The 27,756-nt window shown below is 51.4% G+C and overlaps 2 protein-coding genes and 1 non-coding gene across 3 annotated transcripts in view; 2 read left to right on the top strand and 1 right to left on the bottom strand.

Annotated features, from left to right (window-relative positions):
• The window catches only part of Zc3h3 (zinc finger CCCH-type containing 3), an 86,999-nt gene extending 68,713 nt beyond the window's left edge, over positions 1–18,286 (top strand). Inside the window, exons 10-12 of the mRNA XM_021216602.2 lie at positions 14,975–15,159; positions 15,748–16,106; positions 17,778–18,286. Coding sequence (XP_021072261.1) covers positions 14,975–15,159; positions 15,748–16,106; positions 17,778–17,809 — 576 coding nt within the window. The 3' untranslated portion in view covers positions 17,810–18,286. The remainder of the gene's footprint in view (positions 1–14,974; positions 15,160–15,747; positions 16,107–17,777) is intronic.
• Positions 12,736–12,866, bottom strand: LOC115062439. Its single transcript, XR_003842401.1, has one exon. It is a non-coding gene; the product is annotated as a small nucleolar RNA SNORA17 (small nucleolar RNA).
• Positions 18,287–24,119: 5,833 nt separating the features above from the next.
• On the top strand, positions 24,120–26,943 carry Mafa (MAF bZIP transcription factor A). The gene has a single exon (XM_021217239.2). It carries the CDS (start codon positions 24,516–24,518, stop codon positions 25,596–25,598), a length of 1,083 nt encoding a protein of 360 aa, XP_021072898.1. The 5' UTR covers positions 24,120–24,515; the 3' UTR covers positions 25,599–26,943.
• The last annotated feature ends 813 nt before the right edge of the window (positions 26,944–27,756 follow it).

Genomic DNA, 27,756 nt, shown 5'->3' with positions numbered 1-27,756 from the left:
GGATATTGGTATGTTATTTTTGTTTCTTTCAGAGCTTAGGATTGAGCCTAGGGCTTCACGCACACTAGGCAAGTATCCCACCATAGAAACAAGTCCTCATCATTCACAGTTTGTTGTGTTTGTTTTTTAACTATGGCATGAAACGGAATAGACTCTTGTGATACAGAACTAGGATGTAACTCCATGGTAAAGAGCCTGCCTAGCGTTAGCAAGGCCCTGAGTATGAATCGCAGAACTCCACACACGTCTGTGCTGTAACACTTATAGCAAGGCTCGTTATTTTATCCATTCCTAAGGCAACAATTCTGTCACTGATTAATTAGATTTACAATATTGAATCAGCACTTGGGACGCAGAGGTGGGAAGATCAATACACGTTTATGCCCAGTCTGATCTACATACTGGTTCTAGGCTAGCCAGGGTCACACAGCAAGACCCATCCCAAAAGTAAATAAATATTCACAGTATTCTGCATTCAGCACCTCTATGAAATATTTTAAACCTTTTTCAGCACTTCAAACTGAAATGCTGTTAATGCAGTAAGTACAACTGCCTTTTCCCCCACATTGTCAGCTCCTGGCAGCCTTGTCCGGGCATTTCCGTGGTAAAATCCGCAGTAGTTGTTCCTCTGTGTCTGCCATGTAGGCCTTTTTCTCAGCATAGTGTTTTCAGGGTTCATATTGTTACATATATGAGAGCTTCATTCCTTTTTATGGCCAAATAATATTCCATTACATGTGTGCAGGTATTCGGTTCATCCCTGCACATCTGTAAATAGACATGGGTTAGTGTCACCTTTTGGCCGCTATGAATGATGCTATAACAGCCACTGGCATCAATATCTGCTTTTACTTCCTTGCTGGATCATGTGTCAATCCTATTTTGTCTTTTTGTAGACCTGCCAAACTGTGTTCCATGGTGACTGGATGACTTCATATTTCCATAGCCAGGGCATCTTCCCCACCGCATGTTGTGAATTCATGTGTTAATGCTAACAGTTTGTTATGGGATCCTTAGGATTTTTGAAACATAAGATCTGTCATCTGAACGCAGACAAAATGTTACTGCTCCCGTCTCCATCAAAAGGCCTTTTGTTTCTTTTCCTCGCCTAGTTGTTCTATCTGGAAAGTCAATCTGTGGAGTAAAGGTGGCAACAGTGGAGCCCTCCTCTTTTCTGTCACTGAGTGAGCTGCCGGCCGTGGGCTTCTGAGGAAGTGTGGTGTTGTGGTTTCCAGGTAATGCTGACCTTATGGGAGAGGTTTAGAAATATGTCCTCCTTGCCAGTTAGGAAAGTTTGAGAAAAACTAGTGCTGTTTCTTCGTTAAATGATGTAGTAGCATGCTCACCATGAGGCCTCCAGTCTATAGTCGCAGGCTTTCCCTGGGGAGGTATTTCTAACTCAGTGCTCTGTGAGAGAGAGTCGATGTCAGTAGGTTGTGTTTCTGGGTGTGATTGAAGTATTTTCTAATTATATTTGTAGTGTGCAGTATCTAATGAGCACCCCATTCCTGGTACTTAGTGTGTTTTCTTTCTCACCTGTGTGGCTGGGGTTTGCAGATCCCATTGGTCTTCCACACAACAGCTCTGGCTCATTGATTGTTCAGTTGGTGCTAGCTTCCCTTTTCAATTTCATTGCTTTTTGTTCTTTTCGTTATTTATTTCTGCTTGCTTGGCATTTATTTTGCCCTTTTCCTCCTCTGGGTTCTTGGACTGGGACGGTTTCCCTTTGTCTAAGTCTGTTTGGTTAGCTGTGTCCCTAGCCCTGCCCTGCTGGGCTCTCACGCAGGGCTGTTTGGCTCTGCTGCGGCTTTCTGACCCAGGGGGATTAGAAGTGTACTGCTCGGTTTTCAGGATTCTAGAAATGGTTCTTGTCTTTCTGGCCTTGATTTGATTCCCTCATAGTAAAGAATATACTCTGTATAATTTTAGTATCTCCCATCCCCTATCCCTATCTCGTCTGGACTCAGACACATGCTAGGTAAATATTCTACTCTGAGTTACATTTCATCCCCAACTATTTATGTATCTTTGGGCCTGTTTGATTGGTTGGTTTTGGTTCTGGGTTTTCGAGGCAGAGTTTCTCTGTGTCTTCCAGGCTGCTCTGGAACTCACTCTGTGGACCAGGCTGACCTCAAACTCACGGAGACCTGCCTGCTTCTGCTTCCCCAAGTGCTGGGATTAAAGGCGTGCACCACCACAGCCTTGCTTTTTGGGCCTGTTTTTATAGCTATTTTCTACAGGATGTGAAAATGCAAGCCCTGGGACCTACCTTCCCTTCTTAGCTGCTGGTTTCTGACCAAAACACATGGCTTATTGCTGACGTTGAGTTAGAAACAGCTTGATTTCACCTATAATCTCAGACACATTGCACATAATGTATTTATGTTCCTTGTGTATTTTATACTGGATTTTTTTTATTTGTTTGTTTGGGACAAAATCTAACTATGTAGCCAAGGCTAAACTCAAACTTTGAACCTATTTGTTTCCCAATGATGAGACTACAGTCTGTCCCACCTGTGCTTCAAAACATGTTGGACCACAAATGCCAGTTTTATATTGTTATGTGAAAACATTAGGCCTTAACTAACATCCCCATGTAAGGAAAAAGGAGGTGCTGTGGTGCCCTGGGGGGAAAATGTCTTGTATTTTGTTGGATAAAACATTCTGTGATTTCATAATAGATTTTGCTGTTGAAAGATTTTTTTTAATTTGTTATTATTGTATGTGTATATATGTATGAATGTGTATCGTATGTGTATATATTACTTAAGTGGCCAGAGCTTCTTCACCCACTGAACCATCTTGCTGGTCTCAAAGATACTTTGAGCTTTCGTCAAGCCTTCTCTTTTCTTTCTTTTCTTTTTTTGAAACAGGGTTTTATGTAGCCCAACTTGACTTCTCACTCAACATGTAGCTAAGGGTGATCTTGAACATTTGATCTTCCTGGCTTTATATTCAAAGAGTTGTGATTACAGGTATGTGTTACCCTGTCTGATGCATAGTAGGCAAGCATTCTGCCAATTGAGCTACATCCTTAGCCCCTAGGTATCAAGTTTTCATGAGTCTGTTTATCTCTCCTTTGATGTGGTTGTTTTATATACACATATGCATGTGTGCACATGCGTACATGTGTATGTAAAGGCTAGAGATTGACATCAAGTGTCTTCCTTAGTTGCTCTTCACTTTAATTTTGGAGACAGGTTGTCTTAGTTATGGTTTCTATTGCTGTGAAGAGACACTATGACTACAGCAATTCTTATAAAAGAAAACATTGAATTGGGGCTGGCTTACAGTTTAGTGGTTTAGACCATTGTCATCATGGCAGGAAGCATGGTGAAGTGCAGGCAGACCTGGTGCTGGAGAAGGAGCTCTGAGTCCTACATCTTGAACCACAGGCAGAAGAAGTAAATGCCACACTGAGCCTGGATTGAGCATCTGAAACCTCAGAGCCCACCTGTGACACTTCCTCCAGCACCACATTTACTTCTATAAGGCCACACCCTCTCCAACAAGGCCACGCCTCCTAATAGTGCCACTCCCTGTGAGCCTATGGGGAAACCACCACACAGGGCCTGTCACTGGAGCTGGAGCTCACTAGTTGGTCACATATGTCAGCCCTAGGGATCATCCTGTCTGTCACTGAGATTATAGGCATGGTGCTGTGCCCACCTTTTTTACCTAAGTTCTGGGGTCAAACTCAGGTTCTGCATGCTTATGTCATAAGCACTTTACCAGCTATATAGTTCCCATATAGCTTTTTCGTAAGGCTAGAGAGATGGCTCAGCAGATAAGAGCACTTGCTACTCCTTAGAGGACCTGGGTTTGATTCCCAGCATACACATGTTGACTCATGATCATTTGTAACTCCAGTTGCAATGGATATGTGCTGTTTGTTTTTTTTTTTAACCTCTGCAGGCACTAGGCATACACATCATACACTAATGCAAATAAAATAAGTATTTTTTTTTAAAAGAAAAAGCTCTTTTGTTTGGTACATATGCATTTTAGGTTTTACTTTATTAGGTTGGGCTGTTGAGACAGGGTGTCTTTGTAGGACTAGAACTCACAATTTAAAGGAGGCACGTCTCCAGCTTGTGGCAGTCCTGCTCTTGCGTCTCAGTGCTGGGATTACAGGCAAGTGCAAGCGTGCCGGGGGGTGGGGAGAGCATGTACTTTTAGAGTTGCTTCATCCTTTTATAGATTGACTGTATAAGGCCTTCTATATAAGGCCTTCTGGCTCTGCTTTCTTTGCTCTGTAGCCTCCTTTTCAGATTGGATTATAGATTCCTTTCTTCACCAGATCAACTGTGTTAGCTAGTCCTTTTCCGTGTGTGTGTGTGTGTGTGTGTGTGTGTGTGTGTGTGTGTGTGTGCGCGCGCGCGCGCACATATGCACACAGATATAAAATTTTTGTTTGTTTGCTTGTTTTGTTTTTGTTCTGCTTGGATTTCTTTTTTTCCCCAAGGCTGGGTTTCTCCTGTGTAAATCTGTCTGTCCTGGAACTTGCTCTGTAGACCAGGGTGGCTCTAAATTCACAGAGATCTGCCTCCTGAGTGCTGAGGTTAAAGGTGTGCACCACTACCACCCAACACTAATTGTATTTGTTTTTATTGTGTGCATCTTGAGTATTTTGCCTGTGTGTATGTCTGTACATCACTTGCATGCACGTAGTGTCTTAGTGCCACTCCCTACGAGCTCCTCCCTGTGAGGCCAGAAGGGGGCATTGGATCCTTTGGAACTTAGTTATAGACAGTTGTAAGCTGCTATGTGGGTGTAGCCAGTGCTCTTAACCTCTCTGAGCCACCTTTCCAGCATGTACCCATCCACCCACCCTCACCCTCATTTTATTTTTCAATCATGTATGCTGTGCACACAAATGCAGGTATCCATGGAGGCCAGAGGTATCAGGTCTGCCTGGAGCTAGAGTGACAGTCTTGAGCTGCCTAACATGGCACCAAGAACAGAACTCTGGTTCTCTGGAAGAGCAGCCCATACTCCAAGTCACTAAGCCATCTCTCCAGTTCCTCTATACCTACCTACGTGCGTGTGTGTGTGTGTGTGTGTGTGTGTGTGTGTGTGTGTGAAAAAATTAACTCTTTTTCCTCCTGGCCACTTAGTTTCTGTCAACAATGACTCTGACACTAATTATTTATTAAATGCGTAGGTCATAAGCTTTAGCTTATTTCTTGACTAGTCAAAACTTATTTAACCCATTCAAACTATTCTATGTCTACCACTTGGTTAGTTAACTCTTCAGTCCTGGCCCACTTCTTCCTTAGTGTCTTCCTCAGCATCTCTGTCAGCATCTTCCCGAGGTCATCTACCTGCTGGCTAACATCGTCCGTCTTTCTGTGGCTGTCTCAGAGCTCTCTCTAGTCTCTTCTTTATTCTATCCTGAGTTCAGCTACTTGGTGCTTTATGTCCACTTCTATGTGTCTCTCTTATACTTTCACTATTTCCCAGAATCCTCTCTTCCTGCGAATGTCTCACTTCCCATCTCCTGCCTCAGCTCATTGGCCATCGGCTTTTTTATTGGCAGGTGTTGCTTATAAGAGATTTTCTCTACATATATCTATTATATATAATACATATTATATATAATATGTATACACATACTCACATAACATATACATTGGGACAATAGTCTTATTATGTAATCCTGGCTGGCTTTGAGTTCACAAAAATCCACTTGTTTCTGCCTCCCAAGTGCTAGGATTAAAAGTGTGTACCACCATACCAAGCTTGCATATTTTTATTTTCAACTTATATCTATTCATTGCATTTTAAGTGATTTTTTTGTAGACAGCGATAACTAAGTCATGTTTTAAAATGCATTCTGCCAATATCTTTTTTTTTTTTTAAATTAGTGAGTCTGTACCATTTATATTTAGCATTTAGGGTCAAACATGAAGTCTCAGCCTTCAAGAGGCTGAAGCAGGAGGCTCACTTTTGGCTTGAGGAAAGCCTTGACTACATAGTGGAACTCTGCCTGAGACAAGTAAATAAAAGTTGAGAGCACGGTCAGCTTTCATTTCAAGCACAATTTAGAAAGCTCAAAAAAGGACAGAGGGGCTGGGCAATAGTAGAACACACATTTTATTCCAAACACTCAGGAGGCAAAATCAAGGTTGATCTCTGAGTTTGAGGTTAGTTTGGTCTACATAGCAAGTTGCAAGACAAACAGGGCTACATGGTGAGACCCTGTTTCAGAAAACAAACAGAGTCTAGCTTAGCACTATTTTCTTTTTATCATGAAGGTTATGCTGTTTCTCTTTGGTTCTTTCTTTGTCTTTAACTTTTATGAGTCTGATCATCTGTATTCTAGGAGAATTTCTTAGTCTGTGCACTCTGGAGTTCACTCTGCTTCCTGGATTGAGGGGTTGTTTGTTTGTTTGTTCGTTCCCTTCTGTGTCTTCTACTACAGGACAGTTAGGTCTTGGCTTACAGACTCCAGGTCTCTGGTCTGACTTTGTGGTTCTGGATAATTTCCAGTTCAGTTGGGCCCCTCTGTCAGCTGCTGAATTTATTTCAATCATTGTACTTTTCAGCTCTAACCTTCCCTCTGGCTCGCCTGCACCCTCTTGTCGTTTTTTTGACACACTCATTAGTGTGGAGCCATGGTCCTGATGCTGCTTTAAACCGTTGTCAGTGTTCTAGCACCTGTCCCCTCCGGGTCGGCGTGTCCTGAGGTCTCAGCATTTTCTTAGTTGGGTTTCCATTGCTGTGAGGACACACCGTGACCACACCGTGACCAGAGGCAAACCTGGGGAGGAAAGGCTTTGTTTCGCCTCACAGCCTGTGGTCCATCATTTAGGGAAGGCAGCGTAGGAATGTGGAGGCAGGAGCAGAAGCCAACACTGTGAAGGAGTCTTGCTTATGGCTTGCTCAACCTGCTTTTCTTTTTTTATAGAACCCTGAACCACCTGCCCAGGGTGACACCACTCATTGTCATCTGGGTGTTCCCCTATCAATCACTAATCAAGAGAATATGTTGCAGACTTGTCTAGAGTCAAGTCTTATGGAGACATTTTCTCAGTTGAGAGTCTCTCTCCCTAAATGACTAGCTTGTGTCTAAGTGACATAAAACTAGCCAAGATAATTAGCCCCTTGTCAACTTGACATACCAATATAACACTATTAAACAGTAATATTTCAGGGCTGGAAAGATGGTTCAGTGGTTAGAGCACTGGCTGCTCTTCCAGAGGCCCAGGTCTAATTCCCAGCACCTACATGGCAGCTCACTACTTACTGTCTGTAACTCCAGTTCCAGAGGCTCCAATACCCTCACACAGACATATATACAGACAAAACACCAATGCACATGACATAACAGTTTATAAAAATTCAACTGCCAGGCAGTGGTGGCACACGCCTTTAATCCCAGCACTTGGGAGGCAGAGGCAGGTAGATTTCTGAGTTTGGGGCCAGCCTGGTCTACAAAGTGAGTTCCAGGACAGCCAGGGCTATACAGAGAAATCCTGTCTCAAAGAAAAAAAAAAAAAAAAAAAAACCAAAAAGTTTTTTTAAAAATTTAAAAAAATTCAAAAAACAATTTTTCTTCATCTACAAGATCTCAAATTAATATCACAATAGTATAACTTAAAAGTTCCATAGTCTCTTAGTTTTCAATACTTTAAAAGTTCAGTCTCTTTAAAATATCCAATTCTCTCTCAAATTATCAAAAGTCTTTCTGTCATAAAACTGGGTTCCTGTAAAATCAAAAACAAGTCAAATGCTGCACCCCAAGAAGGAAGAACCAGAACATGGTCAATATGAACAAAGTAAAGCCAAGCAACTGCAGTGTGAGGGTCCCAGGGTCCACCCCCTGTCTTTGGGCTCCTCCAAAGGGTTTGGGTCACTGGCTGGGTTCAGCTCTTTACAGCACATGCAGCTTGTGACCTGGGCTCAGGCTGACTCTATTCCATAGTTGCTATTGTCCTTGGCAAGTCAGCCCATGGCTCTTCGGACATCTCAATAATCTCTTTGTACCTTCAAGCCACTTCTGTCTGGTGACTTGTACACTACTAAGTTTGACTAAAAAGCATGAGGTACAACTTTGGCTACTTCTGGAACACAGCTTCTGCCTGCTGACTCTGAGGAAACACTTCCCAGAAGATTTTAATTGTCCCAACAAAATAAAGGTTTTTACTTTAGTGGCTCTGGTCTCTTCCAATTCGTCAGATCTACCTGATCAGAACCACAGATGCTGAAGTCCAGGTGTCGAATGCATAGCTCTGACAGAGTCCTTGCTTCTCTGGAAGTAGATAGTTCCAGAAATCAGCTGTCCATATTTAATGACCTTGAACCTGTAAGTCCCCTTTCTCCTCTGCCCCAGGCACTGTTCCTGATCTGAAGCTTAGATCCTGCCCTGCGGGGCTTTGGTGCTGTGGCGGCATTCTTTAGTACTGGTTGAATCTGGGCCCTGTCTCAAGGCTGTACTCCTGGTTGGAGCACACTTTCCACACTGCTGCTGCTGTTTCCTGCTCTCCCAAACCTAGTGCCAATAGCCACTTATGTTATCTACTACACTTTTACCTTGGAATCAGTATAGATTTACTAACGGTGTGCAAAGATCCCATGACCACTTGTGGCTCCTTTGCTGCTGATACCCCCTGTACCCACGACTGGTCAGCAGCCAGAGACTTAGAAAACAAACAGAAAGCCCATTAGAGAGGCCTGCTGCTCATTATGTGACCTGTTGCTGCCAGCTTCTGCCACCTTCCGTCCAAGCTTCACGTGGGTTCTCCAGCTTCCCACAGTCTTCCGCTGCATTTATTCACCAGTTATAGGGTGAAGGAGGCTGGGTGAGATGGGTTGTGACTAGGACAGGACAGCAAGAATAGATAGGGCGGGCGCTCAGAGGGTCCATCAGGGTGTGGATGCAGCTCTAATTTTAGGTGGTGGTAACGAGGCTAGAGCTGGCCCTGAGGATGGGGCCATGAGCAAGCCGTCTGGTGGAGACACCACTGGTGTGACCGAGGGCATGCCCTCAGGAAAAATTAGTAGATGAAGCTTCAGGAACTAGGAGTGTGAGCAGCCATTATTGTCCACGGGCCAGTGGAGGCAGCCACAGGGAAGCAGGCCATACAGACCCTCATCCTGTCCCCCTTCACATTAGCTACAGGTGTGCAAGCCGCCTGCTAGTACAACTACCACCATCCCTGCACTAGTGTAGAGTGGGCAGTTGTGGGGAATGGGCAGTGGCCCTCATTGTGGAGCATGCTCTGTAGTGGAAGCTGGGTACAGAAGAGCACACAGCCTGGAGCCATTGTAGAAGGCTGCACTTGGAGGACCAGGGTGTATAAACCCAGCTCTGTTATCCTTACACATGCACAGACAGCATGTTGCCGGCTTCTCTCTGGGCAGCCTCACAGATGTTGGCCTTTCCTTCCAGCCACTGGAGGCTTGGGGTTTTCTTGAACTGTTAAACCGTGTGAGCCCTGTGTGCCCTCCCGTCTGATGAGCTTTGCTCAGGATGTTTAGTCTCCCCTTGGGTTTCATCCTCCTTACTGACTTGGAGGAAGTTTGCTAGTATAGGAGTATAGCTAGGCCTGGAAGGTTAGCTGTTAAGTATCGCGGATGTGAATCTCAGCATGAGCCTTCACCGTGTGTGGTGTGTTCACCTTTTCTGTCCCTTACTGCAAGACCTCCTTTCCCTCCTTTGTGCAGCCTGGTTTGTTTGAGACAGGTTCTTATTACACACAGCCCAAGCTTGCCTCAGACTCATTGGCCTTCACTCTCTGAGGGATGGGAACACAGGCGTGACTCGCCCTATGTGATTGCCTTACTAGACATAAGGTTTTCTTTTGAGACAGGCTTTCTCTCTGTAGCCCTGGCTTTCCTGGAACTCACTCTGTAGACCAGGCTGGTCACAAACTCCCAGAGATCCACCTGCCTCTGCTTCCCGAGTGCTGGGATTAAAGTTTTACACTACCATACCAGCTAGTTTTCATTATATTTACCCTCATTCTTCCAAAAGTATATTTTCCTCCATTCATTCATTCATTCATTCATTCATTCATTCATTCATTCACTCACTCACTCACTCACATACTCATTCATTTATTGCTTTGGAGTATGCTGGGCAGGTGTGATTCCACCCACTGATCCTAGATATAAAGTTGAGAGTCATTTTGTTAAAAAGATACTTGGGTTGTTTTATTTGCTTGTTGATTTTCTGTGTGTGCGTGTGTACATGTGTGTGTGTGTGTGTAAAAAGCAGAGTCTTGCTAGCATCAAACTTAGGAGTCTCCTGTCTCAGCCTGCTGAGTCATGGGATCACAGATGGTCTTACCACGCCTGGCACACTTGGAGTTCAGTCTGTGGGGCAGGGCAGTGAGAATGGACATAGGCCTTTATCACAGTGTGCTTCCCACCCAGCCATTGAAGTGCCACTTTTACTATCACAAATAGAGCATAGTGGGCTGGGGGTAGGACTTACTTGTAGAGCTCTTGCTTAGCATGCATGGAGCCCTGGTTCAATTCTAGGTTAACTCCCCCAAAAAAGTATTTTTAAATTTTATTTTCTCTCTTTTCATTCATGTACAGAAAAACAGTCTTCATGTTGATCTTGTTTCCTGCCACCTTGCTGTGTGGCACCTGTGATGGTGATTGGGACAATCTGTATATTAAGTGGACAAGTGTGACTAGAGAGGTCTTGTTTGCTCCCTTAGTCCAGGCACATGCCAGGTTTCTCCCACGTTCCTCCTCCTCCCTGGCTTGGCCGTCGTGTGTAGTGCCTTTCCTCTGGACCACACTTGCTTTCTGGAGGTTGGTTTTGTTCTGTGTGGAAGTCAGGTGAGCCGTGGATTAGCTCTGGCAAACAGCCCAAGCCTGTGTGTGGGCTCCAGCAGTCCAGCGGAATCCATCAGGCTCTCGGCCGGCCGGCCCTTCACCCACAGGACCATCGTGCCATCCCGAGGCTTGCTTTCCCTTTCTGCCTCTTGCTTGTTGATTCCCTCGTGGTCCTGGCAGCTTAGGTCTCTTCCTGCAGCTTCACGGTGCTCGGCGTGGACCCCGATACTCTCCTCATGACAGGGTCTTTTTTTCAAGATTGTACTGGCCACATAGAGAGTGGTTCTTCTCTCTCTTACACTTCTGTCAATTTGATTTGTTCATGAAATAGAATTGTCTTGTAACTTCTTGGAAAACTATAATGAAAACCCCTTTGGGTTGGAACTTTCTTAAATATTGATTGAAATTCCTTTATAGCAGTAAGAAAATCTAAATTTTGTTATTCCTTGTTAGTTTTTCTGGAACCTGTTCATTTCACCTGTGCATTCAGATTGATTGCCGTATAAAGCTTGTTCACAACATGGCATTGGTCTTTTTAAAACTTTTTATTAGCTCTGTGAATTTCACATCATATACCCCAATCCCACTCATCTCCCCCTCCCCTTGTACTTGCCCACCACCCCTGCACACTCCCCCCGCAACAGAAAACGACTCATTGTGGAAGCTGCAGTATGTCCCAGTGTGCTCCACAGTGCACCCTTTTGTCCACACTTCTTTGCTTGCAAACGTTCATTGCAGTGACTGTGGTGGGTCTGGTTTGAGGCTTGTGGCTTCTGCTACACTGTGAATACTGGAACCTCACTTGAACTCCTCCTGTTGCTGTGACATGTCGTGGAGATCTTAGTTTTGGATCTGTAGGACCGGCCTCATGCACCCCAGCAGTCCATCCATGGGGTAGATGTTGGGGTGGGCCTGAGAGGTATCTGAGCTGGTCAGCCTGCTGGTTCGCCTGCTCTCATGCCCTCGGGGCCTGCTCACCAGCAGTGTCCACAACCAGGACCAGCTCTACCCTGATGCCCAGACTAGGTTCGGGGGCCTGCTCTCCTGAATGTTACAGCTGGTGAGGGACACAGCCAGTTTTCCCACTGCCACTCTCATGACCCTGGGGCCAGCTCTCCCCAACCATAGATGATGAGGGGTGAGGGAATGGAGGAGGGGCCATCTCTCCTATGCTTATACCCTCAGGGGTGGCTCACCTACAACCCCCACTTGCAGGGCCAGCTCTACTGTGGTACCCAGGCAAGCTGTAGGGCCTGCTCTTCGAAGTGCTGCAGCCAGTGGTAGGCAGGGACACTCTTGCTCCCACACCCCCAGGGCTAGCTCTCCAACAGTGCCCAGGTGAAGAGCAGGGGCCAGCTCTTTGCAGCCCTCAGTCATCAATATGGTCCAAGTCGTCAGTCCAGACCAGGGAAGTCCACCTGGCCTTTGGTGGTAACAGACACTGCTGCTGCACAGTTAAGGACCCAGTTGTGGCCCCTGGTGGCAGCCCAGGCCAGGCCACACTATGGTCCCAGGTGGCATCACCAGCTACTCACATCAGGCTGTTCATAACTACCCGTGAGTCTCCAGTTGTGCCTCTCTTCATTGTGCCCACATCCTTCTGTTTCTCTTTCTCTTCCATTCTTCCACCACTTACTCCTCTTAGTGGTGCCTGGGGTCTCTGAGTGTCTAGGGTCTCAGGAGTGGTTTCAGGAGTGCTCTGGGCCACTCATGCATTATGGTGCCAGGCAGGGGTCATCTTGGGCATGGTCTGCACTCCACCGGCCTGTGTGGCACCAGACTGGTGGTTGGCACTGGTCTCGTGGCCCTCTGGTTTGCTCCTCACTCAGCCTGCCTGAGTGACCCTCAAAATCTGTCTTGGGCTCACTTCTACCTGGAGCTATGGTCCTGGGGGGTGGGGTTCTTCTAGTCTCGGTTATCTCAGGTTCGCCTTTTTCAGGGAATATTAGACTACTAATCACTCAGATGTCATAGGTTAGAACCCACAGCATAGACATAGTCTCTCTCCTCTCTGCCACCTACTGATGCACATGTGACACAGCAGCCACACCTGCAAGGCCTCTAGGGTCAGGTGGTCTTTTTTTTTTTTCAAGTGTAAATGATTGAACCTAAGGCTTTACAGACTACAGCCATGGCTTATGCTCTCCCACTGAGTTCTGGCCTCCTGTCCCTGTGTCCTCTGTCCTCTGGTGTCTGGCCTTCCTTGTGTGTTATCATTGCTTCTGTCCTCATGCCCTGCTCCCTGGTTATTAGCTATGAGGAGCAACACCTTTGGAGTGGCCTGGCTTTAATCCCTGCTATGCCTTACTTCTTTCCCTCACGTTTCTTTGGTTCGTTTTTCTTCTTATGTAGGCGTGAGAGCCTAACTCCAGGTCCTTGTTTAGATTGCTGGTCAGGCCTTTGCAGCCCTGTCTCTGCTACCTAAGAATTTTCTCTCATCATGCTTTCTCATCATAGCTCGTGCATGGTCTAAGGAAGGTCTTCACTTTTCCCAGCGTTTTGGGAGATTTTCAGGGGTATTAGACCAGCTTAACACTTTCAGGGAAGAGCGCACATGTGTAAAAAAAAAATGTGGAGGGAAACAAATAAATATTACTTTTTCACTCAATGTATAAAAAATTGACATGTTATCAATGGAGAATAGAATTCCATATTTTACATTCCTCTTCTGCCACGTGTAAAGTCAATCATGTTTGACCTCTGTGGTGTATTTCTGCTTACATAAATCCTGTTTTAGGTGCTTGTGGGTCGTAGTATAGAGCGTTAGGGTCCAGGCTGTCTCTGAACCAAGCTCTGCCGGCTGGTCTGTTATAGCTTTGATAAAACATGTCTGTGGGGCACTTGACACTACTCAGATGTGACTGTTCACACTGTCCACACCTTCACTGGCTCACGTGGCCACATGCTCACATACATGTTGGTCGAGAGTCCCTGGCCATGCCAGCTTTCATTCCCTCTGCCTGTAAGGCTGCCCTTAGTTTGAAGCCCCAGGTTGCTGGCTGGGCCCAGTGCACAGGAGCTCATACCCTTGTGGGAATGAATAAGTGAGCCTATGAGGGAGGAGCCTTGCCTGCACCTGCTTGTGGAGCAGACCATCCTAGGGCGCTTACTCTGTCCACTTCCCTCACTGCAGCTGGACCCCTCTGCCAGGCTTTGTCCTACTTGTCGGAAGCAGGGTAGGGACACCCCTCCCTCCCATGATACATTCCAACAGGGAGGTCATGAGGCCTGTAAGGAAGTGCCTCTGAGACTGTGAGACCTGTCTCCTGCTGGCCTACCGTTCTGTAGCCATGACTTGGCATGGGCTGCTCTAGCAGCATGGATGGTTTTAAGATTTTTAACTCTTGGCAAATCCTGTGAGTTCAGTGGAGGTGCCTCAGCTTGACCTGGGGCTTCTTGTTTCCTGGTCCAATGAAAGGGATAGTTTGGGTGCCAAGTTGCATCCATCTGAACTATGGGGAGAGGGAAGCCCTCCTTTGCAGAGGCTTTGCATTTGTAGCAGCAGGGCTACAAAGTGGAGCTGAGGAGCACTGAGCTCCAGTCAATATCCCTGAGTCTCCTCCTGCCTGGGCCTTGCCACTATGCCCTGGGCAGAGGCCTCTGGAGTCCCTGATATGGTCTGGTGGACAGAACTGAGTCTAAGCCTTGGCCTGGGACACCTGCTGCCTGGCATAGCCCTCCCCCTCCCCCTCCCCCTCCCCTCTGCACTGGTATAATTAGCCCCATGACAGGTGCCATGGATCGAGTGCCTGGCCCAGCCCTCACGCAGTGATGCCCGGCCTCAGCCGACCTGCCTTCCCTGCTAGCCTGGGCTCCTAGCCCAAACTCTATCCCATAAGGTCCCCTGAGGCCTCAAGCCCCACCCACCTTCCTCTGCTCCAAACACACCCACTGGAGGAGAGACAAGCAGACAGAGCAGGCAAGCAGAGCCCCAGCAGTAGCCTGGCCTCAGTCTCTGGGAATCCCCAGGCAGGCGCTGGCCCTGGCCCTGCCCTCAGTGCATAGCCAGGTGGGACAGCTCTAGCCTGGTGGCCTCATCATTCCTGCAAGCCGCTTTTACTCTGAGACGTGGTGGGCAGCTTACAGGGTCAGTGGGCACTCACTGGGCTGTATTTGGCCCTCCTCTCCATGTGTAGCCATAGTATCCACTTGGTCCTATCAACTGTTATTCTTCCCCTAGTGTAAGAAGAAGCACACGCTGCTGTGTCCTGACTTTGCCCGCAGGGGTATTTGTCCCCGTGGCTCCCAGTGCCAGCTGCTCCATCGTAACCAGAAGCGACATGGCCGGCGGACAGCTGCACCTCCTATCCCCGGGCCCAGTGATGGAGCCCCCAGAAGCAAGGCCTCAGCTGGCCATGTACTCAGGTGACAGATCACTGGGTGCTGTATATGTGAGTTTGTGCGAGCTGGAGGTGGCCCATTCCTCCTCTAAGGACAACTAGGACCCTCTGGGGTAAAGTCTTATTCCAACACTGTGGGCTTTGGCTCCAAAAGGGAATCTCAGCTTGAGGCAAGAGCTCCTAACATGCCCACATTCTGGGTCCCTGAATGTGGACAGAGTCACAGACACTCCATGCCTGGAGGCCTTCAGAGTGCCGCTCTACGAGAGAGGAGTGAGTGAGCCCCTGGAGGATGGGGCTGTCGGAGTTGTGCCCATATCCTGTGGATTATAGTGATTCCCTACGATGAACCCTAGGCTCTAGGAGGTGAGGAATGGAGCTGGAATTTCCCAGGCTTCAGCCCCATCCGCCTCCGGTGAAAGTCTCTGGAACCAGCATGTCCTTGGACCGTAGGCCAGCCTTAGATCTGTATAGGCATGCCCAGTGGCCGCTAGGCTTGGTGTGAGGGTGAGGAGCTAGGAGCCCTGCTATAGGGTAGGTGCCATGCACATGATTGGCAAGCACCGTCTCTCTCCAGCATCACCCACCCTCACTTTTGTCCCCTCTCCTACAGGAAGCCTGCTACTACCCAGCGCTCTGTCAGACAGATGTCCAGTGGTCTGGCTTCCGGAGCTGAGGCCCCAGCCTCCCCGCCTCCCTCCCCAAGGGTATTAGCCTCCACCTCTACCCTGTCTTCAAAGGCCACCGCTGCCTCCTCTCCTTCCTCCTCTCCTTCCTCCTCTCCTTCTACTAGCTCCCCCGCCCCTTCCTTGGAGCAGGAAGAAGCTGTCTCTGGGACAGGTGGGACAGGCTCAGGGACAGGCTCCAGCGGCCTCTGCAAGCTGCCATCCTTCATTTCCCTGCACTCCTCCCCAAGCCCAGGAGGCCAGACTGGGCCCCAGGCCCCCAAGAGCCCTCGCACCAAGGACTCAGGTGAGCAGTCTGGCCCCTCCTGGGTCTTTTTAACCATACACTCCGAATGACACCTCTGGGTGGGGCCTGGGAGTTAGTGTACCGGGTGCCCAGGGCAGGCCAGCGAGGAGCAAGCACAGCAGCGCCGCCTTGAAGACCACCCCGGCGAGGGCTGATTTAATTAGAAAGCACCCATTTCTGTTAATTTGTTCTGGAAGATCACCGCACACTCCTGGAGAGAACAGATGTTCCCTCTCCCCAATGAGCGTTTGGGGCTTGGTAAATGGCTCCACTCAGCCTTGTTTAGGAGAGAAAAGAGGATTTTATGGCTGCAAACGACCCTTTCTGTAAACATTTTACAGCTCTCTGCGCGTTTGAGTGACGATAAACCCCACGCAGCTCGGCGGGCTGCAAATTTGCGACCATACGGCTATCATTTTATTGTCATATTTCACGGCCGTAACGTTAATGGAAGATGCTTGCTGCAGGCTTCTCTAACAGCCCCACTGAGCACACTGAAGTGCCTGCTGGAGGGGCTGCCTCCTGGTTATGTCGTCCTTCTTGGGTGCAGAGTAGATGACACCAGACCCTTGCCCAACTGGAACTTAGATGGGACAGCAGTCCCTTCCATGTGGGTGGCACTGTCTGGGAAGCAGCTGGGGACCTGAGGCGGCATGTGTTTTTAAAGCCAGGAGCCCAGAAGTTAATCCCAGGAGGAAAGGAGTCCCAGGGTGTGAGTCTGCTGCTTGCAGGTTGGGCAGACTAGAAAACTCATGAGGCTTGTTCAGTCAGAAAGGGAGCTGGAGGGGCAAGTGCAGCTGAGCCTGGGCAGTCTCTGGCAGGAAGCCTGGCCGGGCCTGTTGAAGCAGCCCAGAGGACAAATGGGGGCTAACCTGGCCAAGGCTGTTGAATCTGCAGGCCTGGGCCCAGCTGCCGGGCCTCACTCCTGTCTTTAGCTGGCTGGTCAGTGAATAGAACTGACAGCTCTGAAGAAAGGAACCTGCCATGAGAGAGACCTTACAGGGCATGTGGGTCATGCCACAGAGCCACATGGAAATAGCTGTGACCATCAGGACAGTGGCACCTGGGAGAGTGACACAGAACATTTATGAAGAGAAAGCTCCCACCAGGCAGGGGCCCTCAGGACACTTCACTCCAGGGACCCTTGGCTTCCTACCCTTCCTGCCTTCAGACCCTATCAGCTTCTACTGGTCGTACTTACCCCACCCCTCTGGGGGCCACCTGTTCACCCACACCTCAGTTTCCCATGTGGAGAGCCCAGCTGCCTTGTCTGTGTCTGGCAGCCTTGCCCCCAGGTGTGAGTGCGGCATGTGCCTGCATGTCTGCACGCACCGGGTATTTATAGCTCAGCCTGCAGTGTTGTGGCTCCCACTGTGGGCCCGCCCAGCCCACTGTACAAGGGCCGCCTAGCCCTCCTCCACTGCCACGCAGCCCAGGAAGACCGTGAACTGGCAGAATCCTGGACCCTTTGTCCTCTCTCTGCTCCTCGGAGCCTGGTTCGTGGCAGGGCCTGGAGAGGTAGATGAGACCCGGAGGCTGGCCCCTTGCGGACCTTTGCTGACAGGCCTGGGCTGGTAGTTTTCCCAGGCCTGAGCCTCAGTCAGAAACTCGGAGTGGGGAAGTTCCTGTGGGGCTGAGTGGCTTGATGCTTGACCTTTGCTCTCTGTATAGGGAAGCCGCTACACATCAAACCACGCCTGTGAGGCTCCCTGGGGACCAGCCTGCACCTACCTCAGACCCTCACCCCCGGAGAGGATGGAGGCTCTACCCACCACTGCTCCTGAGATGAAGCAGCCTGCCACTGAGCCCAGCTGGGGCTCTAAGCAGGGAGACATAGCTCTCCCCACTTGGCTCCTAGCCTCTGGAGGCCTTTGTATGCCCAGACCTTGTTCTCCCTCAAGCCAAGGCCCTGTCCATTCCCTGCTCCTCTCCCTCCCCTCCTCCCCTCCTCCCGTCCTCCGTACCCAGCCTCACTCCAGGACTTGTCCCTGGCTCCCCACCCATCAGGGTACCCTGTGAGGTTCATCCCAGCCCGTCTCCTGTGGTGGCATTGGCAGTAGCTGTAGCACTGGTGCCCCCAACCCTCCCTACCCAGGACTCCTGCCCAGGGGAGAGGCTACTGGCCAGGCCTCTCTGGTGGGCATTTTATGTTCAGCAATAAAGGTTTTATCCTGTGTCTAGTTGGCCTGTTTTGACTACCACACAACCCCAGGACTGTGGACATAGAAGGGAGGCAAGAGAATGGCCTGCTCTTGCCAGCTCTGGTGTGGCTTAGAGGTTCAGAAGCGGCTTCTCCCTTTGGCCAGGCTGATGTAAATGTGGTTTGCTGGGTTGCAGGTTATAGTCATACAAGTTAAAGTTATACAAGTGATGTGGGACAGGCTGGGGCTGAGGCACAGAAGAGAAGGCCTGGCTATCCTGTGCAGGGGCATGGCTTGGATAAACCTCCTCTCTGCAGGTGTCTCCAGAAGACTGGGTTGAGATCTTGCTTCCTCCCATAGAGATGCCATATAGGGAAGACTGGAGACACAGGATCATTCAAGTGGTCCTTCCAAGGATGAGACATGGCCCCCAGCGATGCAGGCCAGCAATTTCCTGGTGTCTGTACTGATATGTTTGTATAGGTCAGCTGCTGCCCCATGCTATACTGTAGTGTGTGACATCACTACCATGTAGCCTGGGTCCATATCCCTTGCTGTGACTCAGTACCCCAAGCCCCTCAGCCTTTGCTGTACCAAATCTGTCCTTCAGGGTCCTGGTGCCCAACCCCCACACAGGTGGCAGTGCCCTCTGCCCTTAAGGCTATAGAAGCTGTGGGTATGCTGTTTCACTCTACCACAGCCCCTGCCCAGGAACTGAGTGTCCTCACCCAGGCTTCAAACAACAACAACAAACAACAACAAAACCCACAAAAACAAACAAACCAACCTGAGGCTGATTCATAAAAAGAGGTCTAACATAGGCAGGTCTAGCCATGTAGCCAGATACCCTCACCATCACTACATCACTTTATCAAGGCCCTGCTGTAGGAAGCCTAGCAAAAAGGTGGGCTCTGAACTTAGACCAATCTAGAAGAGAGGCATGAGACCCCTCAGTGAATGAATCGGGGTCCTGGGATACTGGACCCCTGGAGCTCGATGGACAGGGTTTCCTATTGGCAGCTCCAAGCCAGCCAGGTTCCTTGCCTGACATGGAGACTGGGCTCCTAGATGCTTTATTGGGGGGTTGCCCTGTGCTACCAACCTGGGCATTGAGTGGATGGACTAATATTTAACTGTCCCTCAGGTTGCCTTTCCTCATTGGATAGCCAGGGTCGTTCCATGAGCATCAGCAGAGGGGGTGGGAGTGGGAGAGGCCCATGCTGTTGGACCTGTGTCCTGGAGAGGGTCTGTAACTCAGGTAGAATGTGGGGCGCTAAGTCCGCCAAAATGAAGTACCATCTGTACCACAGCCATCCAGTGCCACTGGGCCCACAGGGCCACCCTGCATCCTCCTTCCCATGCTCTGGGGAGCATCAAAGTTTCTGGTCTCCCTCCTCTTCCTGGGTAGGAGGGATAAAAATAAGCAGAGCTGCAGGGTACCACTGACCTGTTCCCTGCTCCCACCTCTTGCCCTATGGCTGATGGTCCACAGGCTGGCAGAGGGACACAGCTGGCTTCTCAGGCTAGGATCCTTGAGCACTCTGGTTTCATAGGTAGGTTCCAAGTGAGCATACCCTCACCCTTTGTGCTCCCTTCTCTAGTGAGCATCACTGTAGGTAGGAGTCCTGAATAGCCCAGTGGGTACCTATATTCACCTAGTACTGGCATAGCCTGAGACAGCCGTGGTAGGTGCTGCTCTTCTGGCTGTAACTCACCTTCATGCCCAGCACTTAGCCCACAGACCATGCTGCCTTGTCTAGAGGGGCTCCACCTCACTAGATCAATGTGCAGCTAATCCTCACACGCTCCAAGTCCCAAGTAACTACGTGCCACACTGGTGTATATGAGCAGCTGCCAGTGACAAGGCCTGCTGGACAGAGCCATGCAGCAGGAATTCCTGTGCTCCAAAGCTGGGTCCCTGAGGCTAGCAGGACAGCCTGACTACCTCCCAGTTGAGGAGCCTCCCAGCTATACTGGTCAGAGGGCCCTAGAGTAAGAGAATATGCCCAGAGGTGTATTTGTAGAATTCTGCTTCTGTGTGCCTAGAAGAAGCCATGGGAACCAGGGATGGTGAATATGGTGTGTGTGGAGGGGGCGGGGGAAGGTAGGACATGTCACTGGCTGCTACCTTGGGTCTGGCAGTGGGTCTTACAGTTGGGCCTACTGCTCCCCAACTGGCCCCCCCTTTATGGAGTGTGCACCCGCTAATGGTGCCTGGATTATAGCCAGGAATGGGGATAAAGATGGGACAGAGCAATGGCCAAGCCAAGGACTTACCAGGAGCCCGGGATGCTGCCTTCCATCTTTTGCTTGAGACGGAATCTTTCCTTGGCTTATAACTTCACCACATCATTCAGGCCAGTTGGCCTGCAAGTTACAGGGATCTCTCTCCACTGTCCATCTGCCCATCGCTGGGATTACACGCATATCATCATACATACCTTTTTACACGGGTTCCAGCATTCAAACTCAGGTCTTCATGTTTACAAGACAAGCACGTAGCTGACTGAGCCATCTCCACAGTCCAGTCTGTCTTTTTAAATATAAATGATCCCAAGTAGGCCTCTTCATCTTAGCTGCTGTAGAACTGTGCAGCCTCCACCTGGAAAACACAGAATAATTGTTGTTGTTTTGAGACAAGGCCTCATTTATCCCAGTCTGCTCTTGAACTCAATATGTAGATGAGGATGACCTTGAACTTCTCATTTTCTTACCTCCACATCTTGAGAGCTGGGATTTGAGGCCTGTGCCAGCATGCCCAGCTTTAAGGTGCTGGAGATCAAACCCGGGGGTCTTTGTGAATGACAGACAAGCAACTAAGCCATATCTCTAACCTGAGACAGAAGTTTAGAACTTTCCGACCTGGCATGGTGGTATATAACTGTAACCCCCATATTCAGCAAAGAGAAGGAAGATTACATTCAGTTTAAAGCTCTGTTGTGCTGCATAGTGAGGCCCTTTCTAACAAGGGGCACAGTGTAGTTTCGGCTCTGTGTAATCTGACACTGTCTCCCCCAGTGGCCATGTCCCCATGAATGAAATACAACAGGACAGCTCACACTTGCACACAGCACAGTGCTTTCTGATGGCTGATGTTCTACTGCCATAGAAGTTAGATCAGCTTTGCCTGTGACTCGTGCCCTGTACAATGACCACACCCAGCTGGTGCCATCCAGTAGTTGTTGGAGCTTCTGAGCTGAGTATCTGGTGCACTGAGCCCAAAGCAAGCCAATAGCAAGCAGCAGCATTGGGTAGTCTCGGGAGGTAGGTGGTACTGGTGTTGGGGGCAGCATGATGGGAACCCCAATGTCTCCATTGCTTCTCACAGCCCAGTTCCTCTCTGCCTGGAGCCCTTGAGGAATCCCTGAGCCACACATGGCCTTTCAGGCTCCTCAACATCCCCTTGATCCAGCTGCTCTGCCACTCTGCCAAGCAGTCCCTACTCCCGTGCCCCGCTTTCAGGGATCACCCTTCCCTCCTCTCACTTCTGAGGCTCCCCTGTCTCTTCTGCTTGCCCCACTCTTCACTCAGCCAACCCAGCAGCTACCAGCCAACAGCAAGTCGGCAACTGTCCTGGAGTCAAAAAATAGCCAGTCGTAGATGAACCACAGCTCACTGAAGCCTGGGAAATGCCAACAGAAACCCCTGGTGGGCCCTGCCTCTGTTCCTGACCTGATACCCTGAAACAGTTGAGGGAACATGTTCTTTCTGAGGTGCTAAGCTTGTGATGGCACACTGGGAGGGAATTAAAATATCCTTTCTTTTTCTCCCTTTCTTTTCTTTTCTTTTCTTTCTTTTTATCTTCAAGATGGGTTTCTCTGTGTAGCCCTGGCTGTCCTGGAACTCGCTCTGTAGACCAGGCTGGCCTTGAACTCAGAGATCTGCAAGCCCCTGCTTCCCAAGTACTGGGATTAAAGGTGTGTGCCACCACACCCACACCAGGAGTGGAGCCCAGAAAAGGCAGACTGCCCAATCTCATCATCTCTCTCTGTACCCTTTTTAGTAAGCCCAAGGCCACATGGGATGCTGTGCCCAGACATGTAGCTCATCCTTAAGGCCCAGAGCTTCTGGGGCTCAGGCTGAGTGACCTGGTCTAATACCTTTGCCAGGCTACAGGGGACGGAGAACTGAAACGCCGGCTCTGTTGGTGAGACCTCATGCTCTAACTCAAAGGCTCCCCTTTGGCCACGGGTGAACCTGATACAGGTTACCTTGGACAAAGCCGGTTGCTTTTCACGGCCTCGTTTCCTCATCCGTAGAATGGGCACGATTACACTGATGGCTGTGGCTACCACCTCAGCACTGTAGAGTCCCAAAGATATACATTCCACCAATGGTTCCCAGAAGCCTTCTTTGGAACAGGCGGAGGGGAAACTTTTGTAGGGGTTTCCTCACGCCTTTTTTTGTTTCCGAAGACCAAGCCCTGCACAGATGAATATGAAGGTGAGGAGTGTCCGGACACCGAGGAAAGGAGCGGGGAGCTATTTACTCCTAGCATCCCCCGTAAAATAGCAGGCACCTGTAGAGGGAGTAGGCAAAGCCCTTGGCACCATGACATCCTGGGATAGGTATCCTGTGAATATCCTTTCAGGCTTTTCCCACCCTGTGCACAAATCGTTTATATTTAAGAATTGATTGATTGATTGATTGATTGATCTTTGGTTTTTCAAGACAAGATTTCTCTGTGTAGCCTTGGCTGTCCTGGAACTTGCTCTGTAGACCAGGCTGGCCTTGAACTCCCAGAAATCTTCCTGCCTCTACCTTGGGAGAGCTGGGGCTAAAGGCCTGCACTACCATTGCCCGTCTATTATTTTTAATAGTCAACGGCATAGAAGAATATAGATAACAGAGAGGAGAAGACCCCACTCTGGGTCACATCCAGCTGTTGTTCATGAATGCACGCCCTTTCTATCTTCGGTTGGGATCTGGAATTCTGGGGGAGGGAGGGGAGAGGAGGGTGTCACAGAACTCACATCTTGTCACCCACCCTCCGCGTTGCCCTTGTGGCTTTCTTTTGCTCTGAGTCGGCCTCCCAGTAGGTGTGTAGAGACATTCAGCAAGTGTGACGGTGGCAATCTGCTTGCCACTTATCACTCCAACTTGCCCCCACCCAGCAAGGCTCCTCCAAACCGCCCTGGTGGGCAGCTGGGCCTGAGATTCCTGTGGACCTTTCCGCAGGCGTCCCGACCCATCAGCCCCATGCATTCAATGGGCTCTCTACGCAAGACCTGCTCCTCTAGCTCCGTCCATGGTGGCCACGGGCGTCTGTCCCACTCCACCTACCACAACGCTCAGAGGCCTGCGGTTCCACCGTGCATCCCGCCGCCCCGAGGTGCCAGCAATTTTGTTGACTGAATTCCTGAACCCGTCCCAACCACAGGATAAAAATAGCCGGCGCTCCCAGGCAGCTCGGAGTCACCGGTGTCAGGATAGTTAGAGGTCCCCATTCTGGAGACTCCAGGCCACTTGGGCCTGGTGCGGGACACAGCCAGCTAGTCCATCTAATGTATCCGAGACACCGAGGGAGTCCCCTGGACGAGGGCCTCCTCAGCTCCCCTGCACTCTCTGGCTTTGCGATCCTGGAACCTCAGGATCTGCCACTTGGACTCGCGCCCTCTGCTGTGCAGTCCCATGCGGCGGCCACCAGGGGGCCCTGCCCACTCCTCTTGCCGGCGGCCCTTCCCCACCCCTTCCCACAGCTGTTTCCCGCAGGAGATTGACAGCTGGGCTCCGGGTTGCCATGGGGATAGGCAAATGAGGGCGGCAGGTCTGGGGCTCCGATTGGCCCGGGGGCGTCGGCCCCCACCTGGGGAGGCGGGCTCAGAAGCGCGTCTCTATAAAGGCTTGTGCGGCTCTGCGCTGGGCCGAGGGAGGCGGGGCCGGCCGGCAGCGCGGGTGGGGCGCGGGGCGGGGCCGGGCGGGAGAGCCCCGAGCGCGGCAGAGCCCGGGGCGCGGCCTCTGCACCCTCCAGGCCAGGACCGCGGAGGAACAGGAGGAGGAGGAGGGCAGGATCGGGGGCCCTGCGCCCGCCCGCAGTGGGCCGGGGGGCCGCCCGAGAGGCCTGGCCGGCGGCGTCCCCTGAGCGCAGCCTAGAGTTGACAGCAGGAAACTTTTGCTGCTGCGCCCTTCGGCGGCGCGACCAGAGCCTGCGCCCACCGCGGCCCGGGGGGGAGCTAGGGGGAGAGAGGCCCGTGGCTCCCCCCACGTTCCCCCGCCGCCCGTCGGGGCGCGGCTGGGCGCGGCGGCGGCGGGGCTGGGGCCCCGGGCGATGGCCGCGGAGCTGGCGATGGGCGCAGAGCTGCCCAGCAGCCCACTGGCCATCGAGTACGTCAACGACTTCGACCTGATGAAGTTCGAGGTGAAGAAGGAGCCGCCCGAGGCCGAGCGCTTCTGCCACCGCCTGCCTCCCGGCTCGCTGTCCTCGACGCCCCTCAGCACGCCCTGCTCCTCGGTGCCCTCTTCGCCCAGCTTCTGCGCACCCAGCCCGGGCACCGGCAGCGGCGCGGGCGGCGGGGGCAGCGCGGCTCAGGCCGGGGGCGCCCCGGGGCCGCCGAGTGGAGGCCCCGGCACTGTCGGGGGCGCCTCAGGAAAAGCGGTGCTGGAGGATCTGTACTGGATGAGCGGGTACCAGCACCACCTGAACCCCGAGGCGCTCAACCTGACGCCGGAGGACGCGGTGGAGGCGCTCATCGGCAGCGGCCACCACGGCGCGCACCACGGCGCGCATCACCCGGCGGCTGCTGCGGCCTATGAGGCCTTCCGGGGCCAGAGCTTCGCGGGCGGCGGCGGCGGCGCGGACGACATGGGTGCCGGCCACCACCACGGCGCACACCACACTGCCCACCATCACCACTCTGCCCACCATCACCATCACCACCACCACCACCACGGCGGCTCTGGCCACCACGGCGGAGGCGCGGGTCACGGCGGAGGCGGCGCGGGCCACCACGTGCGCTTGGAGGAGCGCTTCTCCGACGACCAGCTGGTATCCATGTCCGTGCGAGAGCTGAACCGGCAGCTCCGCGGCTTCAGCAAGGAGGAGGTCATCCGACTGAAACAGAAGCGGCGCACGCTCAAGAACCGCGGCTACGCGCAATCGTGCCGCTTCAAGCGGGTGCAGCAGCGGCACATTCTGGAGAGCGAGAAGTGCCAGCTCCAGAGCCAGGTGGAGCAGCTGAAGCTGGAGGTGGGGCGTCTAGCCAAGGAGCGGGACCTGTACAAGGAGAAATACGAGAAGTTGGCGGGCCGGGGCGGCCCCGGGGGCGCGGGCGGGGCCGGCTTCCCTCGGGAGCCCTCGCCAGCGCAGGCTGGCCCCGGGGCGGCCAAAGGCGCACCCGACTTCTTTCTGTGAGCGCCGGACCCTGGGCCTCGCCGCCGCCGGGGACAAGTTTGCTCAGGCCGCCCCGGTCTCGGTTCGGACTCTGAGGCTCGGGACGCGCGCTCCGGCTGTGCAGCCGCAGCTGCCGGGGTCCTCCCGTCCGCCCTTCGCGCCCCGCCGCCAAGCCCCAGCTCCAGGTACCTACCGCGGTGCGCCTCTCCCACCGGGCCCCGGACCGAGCGTCTTCGCCGGCTAGACTTTGCCGGGGTCCCTCGGCGCCCCGGGAACGGTGATTACTTAGGGAAGCCCGAGCCAGGTCTGACTTCCTCGGCAGCGTCCACTTGTACAGACGCGGAGCGCAGTTCTGCGTCCCAACCTCCGCCAGCCGCAGCGGGGCCGCGCCGCCACGAGCTCCCGGTAGCCTCCGCCGACCCTGCGCTCCTCCGTCGTCTTTCTTTCTGCCTCCATTTCCTTGCCCTGTTTTTACTCCTCCTTCTCCTTTTTAAAGCAGTCATATTTTCGCAACATTAATATTTATTTTGCTTGGTAATTAGAAAACCCGGAGGAACCCCCTGGTCCCCGTGCGCCCTCGGAGGTCGGCGAGTGCCCGCATGTGCCCTCCTCGCTCATTCGCTCTGAGGGGTCCGGCCCTGCCTGCCTTCCAGCCCGCTTGTCCCCACCCTGTTCGCTGCTCCCTGTAGAGGAAGCCGAGGAACTTACCTGCGTGTTGGTCCCACTGTCCTGCTATACTCGACTGGGGGAGGGGGGTGGGGGGTGGCCGTGCTCAGCCGGGTTGGGGCTGGCCCGGACTCCCGCGCTGCTATTTCTCTATGCACCAGATCGTATTTATGACTCCTGGGGAAATATATCTTATTTTAACCTTCCAGAGAAGCGAAAGAATTTAAAAAGTAATGCACAGTTCTAGAAGAAAATTTTTTTAAAGAGGAGGCTTAGGCCTGAACCTCCTGGCATGGGCGGGTGGAAAGGTGTTTTTATTTAATTTAAATTGTGTTTCGTTTGTGGAATCTTGTTTAAAGCTTGGTCGCTTTTTTGGATTAGCCAGAAGAGAGGCCCGGTGGAGGGTGTTATAAGCTGTGCGCATCTGCACCGGCTGAGATCTGGTTTTCTGAAGCTTGGCCCCGGGTGCTCTGAGGCTCCGAGGCTCCTTCTGTCCTCTGCTGCTCCCAGGTGACTCCCACTGAGTCTTCTGAACAGGACGCTAGACAAATCGTTGGGAAAGAAATTTTGTGTTGTTGGTTTTGTTGTGTTCTCTCTCTCTCTCTCTCTCTCTCTCTCTCTCTCTCTCTCTCTCTCTCTCATTTGTTACGAAACTGAGGAAAGGAAAAAAATTTTAAAAAATAATAAATGTTTAGATCCAAAAGTCATTGGAACCTGGCTGTTGTGTCTGTGGCTTTCGTTCTTGTATTCGTTTCTCTTGGAATAGAAAAATATGGAAGTCTCTGGATTGGGTTTTAAGGGAGCTGATATGTCCAGATAGGCACGAGCAGGGAGGAACTGACTGGGAGGCAGTGTCTGTCAGTGACTAAGGCAGCATTCTGTGGCTGGCCTTCTTGGGGCACCATCGAGGCAGGGCAGGGCAGGGCAGGGGCTCCAGGCGGCCTTGGTGATGACTCCGAGTGCATTGCAGTTGTATTCTGGTGGCCCAAACAGTTCCAGCCATTCTTGCTAGCTGTCCCTCCCCGAGGGGTGGCCCAGCTTCTGTTCTCCAAAGGATGCAAACCCAACTTGGGTAGTAAGAGATTTCTGAAAAATCTCACCCTGCTCTCTGGGCCGCTGCAAACTTTTAAATGGCAGTTCCCTCCCTCCATCAGAGTAGAGCGTAAAGTTCCAAATTTGGCAAGTGTGGAGCTAGTCAGGCTCCTGCCTAGACCTGGATTCTGTCAGAAATCAGAAGTTCTGTCAAGGGCCTGAGAGAATCACCCGAGTTTAAGTCTCAACTCCAGGCCAGAGAAAGGCAGGCCATCTTTGTCCCCCTGATCCTACTGCCTTGGAATAAAACCCAGGGGACAGCCCTGTAGGACCCCAGGCTGGGAGCAACCACTCGTCTTTTTGTGGGGGGGGGGTGAGAAAATCTTGGAAAGAGAAGAAACTGGGAGTTGAACTACAAGAACTAATTTGGTTCAAGGAGAGACCTGCAGACTCCAGCCAGTCTTGCTGGGGAAGTTCACAA

Source organism: Mus pahari, chromosome 17 (assembly GCF_900095145.1).
Source record: "Mus pahari chromosome 17, PAHARI_EIJ_v1.1, whole genome shotgun sequence".
NCBI classification, from domain to species: Eukaryota; Metazoa; Chordata; class Mammalia; order Rodentia; family Muridae; genus Mus; species Mus pahari.
Note: the sequence above shows the minus strand (reverse complement) of the source record. Positions and strands in the feature narration are given on the sequence as shown.

What these genes read in the sequence shown, in the direction of transcription:
- Mafa (XM_021217239.2), top strand. Translation starts at nt 24,516, where the DNA reads ATGGCCGCGGAGCTGGCGATGGGCGCAGAGCTGCCCAGCAGCCCACTG.